Source organism: Vigna umbellata, chromosome 4 (genome assembly GCF_029865625.1).
Source record: "Vigna umbellata cultivar VRB3 chromosome 4, Vumbellata_1.0, whole genome shotgun sequence".
Taxonomy (NCBI): Eukaryota; Viridiplantae; Streptophyta; class Magnoliopsida; order Fabales; family Fabaceae; genus Vigna; species Vigna umbellata.
Genome location: NC_142168.1, coordinates 19359432 through 19364146, shown reverse-complemented (window position 1 = coordinate 19364146; position 4715 = coordinate 19359432). Strand labels below are relative to the sequence as shown.

Below are 4715 nucleotides of genomic sequence, written 5' to 3'. Positions count from 1 at the left end.
ACTGAAAAATTAATGAAGAACACCGAATGCGGGTCAATGTATCATTTGCCCCTCCCAACATGCAATGTTTGACCATTATTTAATGAAACGTAATTTATCATGAATGCAATAGTTGTAGAAAAAAAATCAAAGAAATTTGTAAGCCATGGCCATATTTGATTTGAATTTTTTAGATAAAAGTATAAAAACAAATTTAGTTAAAATATTTTATAGTGTAAATTAAAAATATTAGAAAATGGTGTCATGATACTCACACATATTCGGAAATGCAACAAATAATTCAACATTTTTGTATCATGTTATTGTTTCCATATATATATATATATATATATATATATATATATATATATATATATATATATATATATATATAACAGATTCAATTGTACAAAATATACTCAATAATTTTTTATTGTATTATATTTTATATATAGTTCCATCATTCATGAACGTGCTGAGAATTTTATAAATTTTCTCTTGATATGAATTATTAAGAAAGAGAATATTAATTGGAATTCATGGACAAGTTCTTAAGTTGACGTATCGCATTCAACAGTTGTGTACTTTAGGCAGTAAAATGCTAAAAGGCAAAAAAGTAAAAGAGTTTTGAGACTGAGTTTTTCTTGATATGCCTGTAATTCCTCTGATAGAGAAAGCGATACCATGCAATACGTAAATATTCCTTTTGGCCTCCACAATAAGAGTGAAAAAGATAAAAGATTCCACCTTCATCATGACACACATGGTCCCAGAGAAGTACTGCAAGATATTAAATGACCTTAATGGTCACCATGCATAGAGCTTCGAATGTTTCTGTAGAAAAATAAAACTGTTAAAAATTAAGAGACGTGACAAATTAATTACATCAAATACTTGACAGGGACAATGCGTTAATTAACCCTAATTATTTTGAAAATTGGGCAATGGAAAAAAAATTGAAAGGATGGTTGGTGTCTTCTTCTTATAAAGAAAATAAGGGCAGGGTCAACATTTTGAAGTAATTGGTTAGTTATTTTAATTGCTTCTTTATAATTATTTTCATACAGCCAGCTGTCTCTATCAAATCCAAACCCGCGTGGCAACTTGGATTGCATTAGTCCTGAAACTCGAATTGAAGTTAGTTTTTAATAGATTCACATTGTTGTAAGAGATAAAATCTAAAGCAAGATAAATTAGTTGGAAAAATGGGTAAAAAAGTAAGCTATATAAAGGGTATCGCTACCTTTCCTAATGGCAACACAAAAACCCAACATGGGGTCTCCAATGGCCTCTCTCACTCTCACCACTCTTGCATTAACCTTAATCTCCCTCACCTTCTCATCTCAAACATTGGCTGACAACTACATCTACTCCTCTCCTCCACCGCCGCCAAAGCCTTACTACTACCACTCCCCTCCACCACCAAAACATTCACCTCCTCCTCCTTATTACTATCACTCTCCACCACCACCAAAGCATTCGCCTCCTCCCCCATACTACTACCATTCTCCACCACCACCAAAGCACTCTCCTCCTCCTCCCTACTACTACCACTCTCCACCTCCCCCAAAACACTCACCTCCTCCTCCTTATTACTATCATTCTCCACCTCCACCTAAACACTCTCCTCCTCCTCCCTATTACTACCACTCTCCTCCTCCACCAAAGCACTCTCCTCCTCCACCCTACTATTACCACTCTCCTCCACCACCAAAGCACTCACCTCCTCCACCCTACTACTACCACTCTCCACCACCACCAGTTTACAAGTACAAGTCCCCTCCTCCTCCATACAAGTACCCATCTCCTCCTCCTCCACCATACAAGTACCCCTCTCCACCACCCCCAGTTTACAAATACAAGTCTCCTCCTCCTCCTTACAAGTACCCATCTCCTCCACCACCTCCATACAAGTACCCATCTCCTCCCCCACCAGTATACAAATACAAGTCTCCTCCTCCTCCAGTTTACAAGTACAAGTCTCCCCCTCCTCCCTACAAATACCCATCTCCTCCACCTCCCCCATACAAATACCCTTCTCCTCCACCACCGGTTTATAAGTACAAGTCTCCACCACCACCGGTTTACAAGTACAAGTCTCCACCACCACCGGTTTACAAGTACAAGTCTCCACCACCACCGGTTTATAAATACAAGTCTCCACCACCACCGGTTTACAAGTACAAGTCTCCACCACCACCGGTTTATAAATACAAGTCTCCACCACCACCGGTTTACAAGTATAAGTCTCCACCTCCACCCTACAAGTATCCTTCTCCACCACCACCACCATACAAGTACCCATCTCCTCCACCCCCAGTCTACAAATACAAATCACCTCCACCGCCAGTTTACAAGTACAAATCACCTCCACCACCATACAAGTACCCATCTCCTCCACCGCCACCGTACAAGTACCCCTCTCCACCACCCCCAGTTTACAAATACAAATCCCCTCCACCCCCAGTTTACAAGTATAAGTCTCCTCCTCCTCCTGTTCATTCACCACCTCCACCACACTACATCTACGCATCCCCGCCTCCTCCATACCACTACTAGATAGTGCTTTTGCGTAGTGTTCCTCGTGGTAATCTTCTACACAAAACCTACATTATCGTAATAATCATGTAATATTTACGTTAAAACTCTCTTTACATGCAATCACGTGCAAGCTATTAGGGTAATGTTCGGCCTATGTTTCAGTTTACAAAGTAAACTAATAATCCGAAGTATGTGACGTTAACACTCTTTTTTGTTTCGATCGAACAATACTTTCATTTTCTTTTTAAATTTTGGTTGTTGACTATAGTAATCATGGTTCCATATTTTTAATTAAATTTTTGAGAAGTTTAAGGCAATTTCTTTGTTTATTTCAAGTTTATTAGAAACAAATTAAGCATATTCTTTTAAGCGTACTTTTATTATTCTTAAAAGATGTTAACCTTTTATCTTTTTCAAAGCTTTGATGGCGACTTACCTTTTTCAAGGGTATACCACCGCGACAGTACTACAATTTCTTACTCGAATTTAACACCGTATACAGTATCGTATTTTTTTTTTTACTTACATGTAACCTTTTGCGTATATAGTTATAAATACTCTATCAACACTTTTCATTTTTTTTTTCTCACACATAATATTATTAATTATATTAGATACATATTTCTCTTTCTTTTTTCTTTATTTAGATATCTAAAGAGTGTTGGAGATTTTATTTTTCTTCTTCGTGTACATACATATTTTAAGGATAAAAATCCAAAACCAAAGGGGAAAAAAAGTATATTAATAATCTAAATAACAACCGTTTTGCCTGCATTAGTATACGAGGGAGAAGTATTTCTTGACATTATTGAAGGAATAACCAGTGAAAGGGACTGTAGACTATTATGCTAACCATGTGCATGTACTTTGTAGGTTATTTATGAAGAATATGTGCCAATAAAGAACGTTGTTGATAGAAAGAAGATGCATTTTGCATTCCCACAAGGAAAACAACGGAAGCAAAGTTTCCGAGCGTTTTGTCTCATAAGAAGAAAGACGTGTGTCAATCCTTTTCTTTTTCGTTTGTATTGTTCATCCATTATTATTGTATTTTTATACAGTTGTAAGGCACTTCTTTGCTTTCTCTAATTGAACATCACATGAATGCATTTTGGTTGTGAAGCAAACTTAATAATAAATAAAAAAGAATGCTTTCTCTCTTGCCCTTTGTATATTTTCTAGATCAATTCTACAATTAATATATTTTTAGAGTCTTTTCAATAATACTAATTTCATTTACACAGATAATAAAATGGTAGTTTATATTTAGTCCGACTTCTTATGTACTAATAATTGTGGTTTTATTATTAGATTAAATGAAGTCTTCGAAATTTAATGTTTAGAATCTTCTCTTTTAGTCACGTTTAAATTTTGTGGTCACGAATAAAAAGTAGGATCGATTACATGCATGATACGATGCACGGACTTGTCATCTTGTCATTGACATATTTGTCCGTATTATGCATACAATTCTTTCAACAAGAAAAGATATTATATTTAATATGAAATTTGAATATTATAACAACAAATTAACAATAAGTATATTAAGATAATTATAATTTAAATACTATTGCAAAGTGGATGTTATAAAAAAGATTGTTGGGATAGTGTAAATTTATAGTAATCTTTAACAAATTATAAATGTAAAAGAGAAAGTCTTGTTCCCCCTAAAAGGTGAATCCTTTGATCTTCTCAATGTGAACAAATATCCAATAAAGCATTTTATAATTATGTAAAAATGTGGTGCACTCAAACTCTTTGGTACGTCGAACTTATATTATGGTAAACAGATATATGTCGTTTTCTTTCACATTGAATGAAATTTAACCATGTGAAGAATGACTCAAATGAATGTGAATAAGTTGTTGAAACTCCTAACTTCAGCTGTTTATAAAAAATATAAATCCAATTAGTAGTGTTGTATAAAATAATATTAAATAAAATAATATAATAAAATATTGTTTCAAAAGATATATTATTAGACACCATAAGTGTTGATAGGAGAGCAATGTAAACTCAATCCCTGTGTAATTTGTTTTTGATGATGACAACAACAAAAATGTTTATATATGTTTCTTGCAATAACATGCGAGTTTTAATCGATTCAATACCTAATGTAATCGATTCAAACTAGTTGTTTTGCCACAATTCAAAACATAAGCTGTCTATAATATTGTAATCGATTCTGTCATGCA

The 4715-nt window shown here is 34.4% G+C and overlaps 1 protein-coding gene across 1 annotated transcript; it reads left to right on the top strand.

The window, feature by feature from the left end:
- The first annotated feature begins 1199 nt into the window (after positions 1-1199).
- On the top strand, positions 1200-3681 carry LOC148199465 (uncharacterized). Its single transcript, XM_088113605.1, has 2 exons — positions 1200-2566; positions 3394-3681. Exon 1 carries the CDS (start codon positions 1231-1233, stop codon positions 2536-2538), a length of 1308 nt encoding a protein of 435 aa, XP_087969731.1. The 5' UTR covers positions 1200-1230; the 3' UTR covers positions 2539-2566; positions 3394-3681.
- The last annotated feature ends 1034 nt before the right edge of the window (positions 3682-4715 follow it).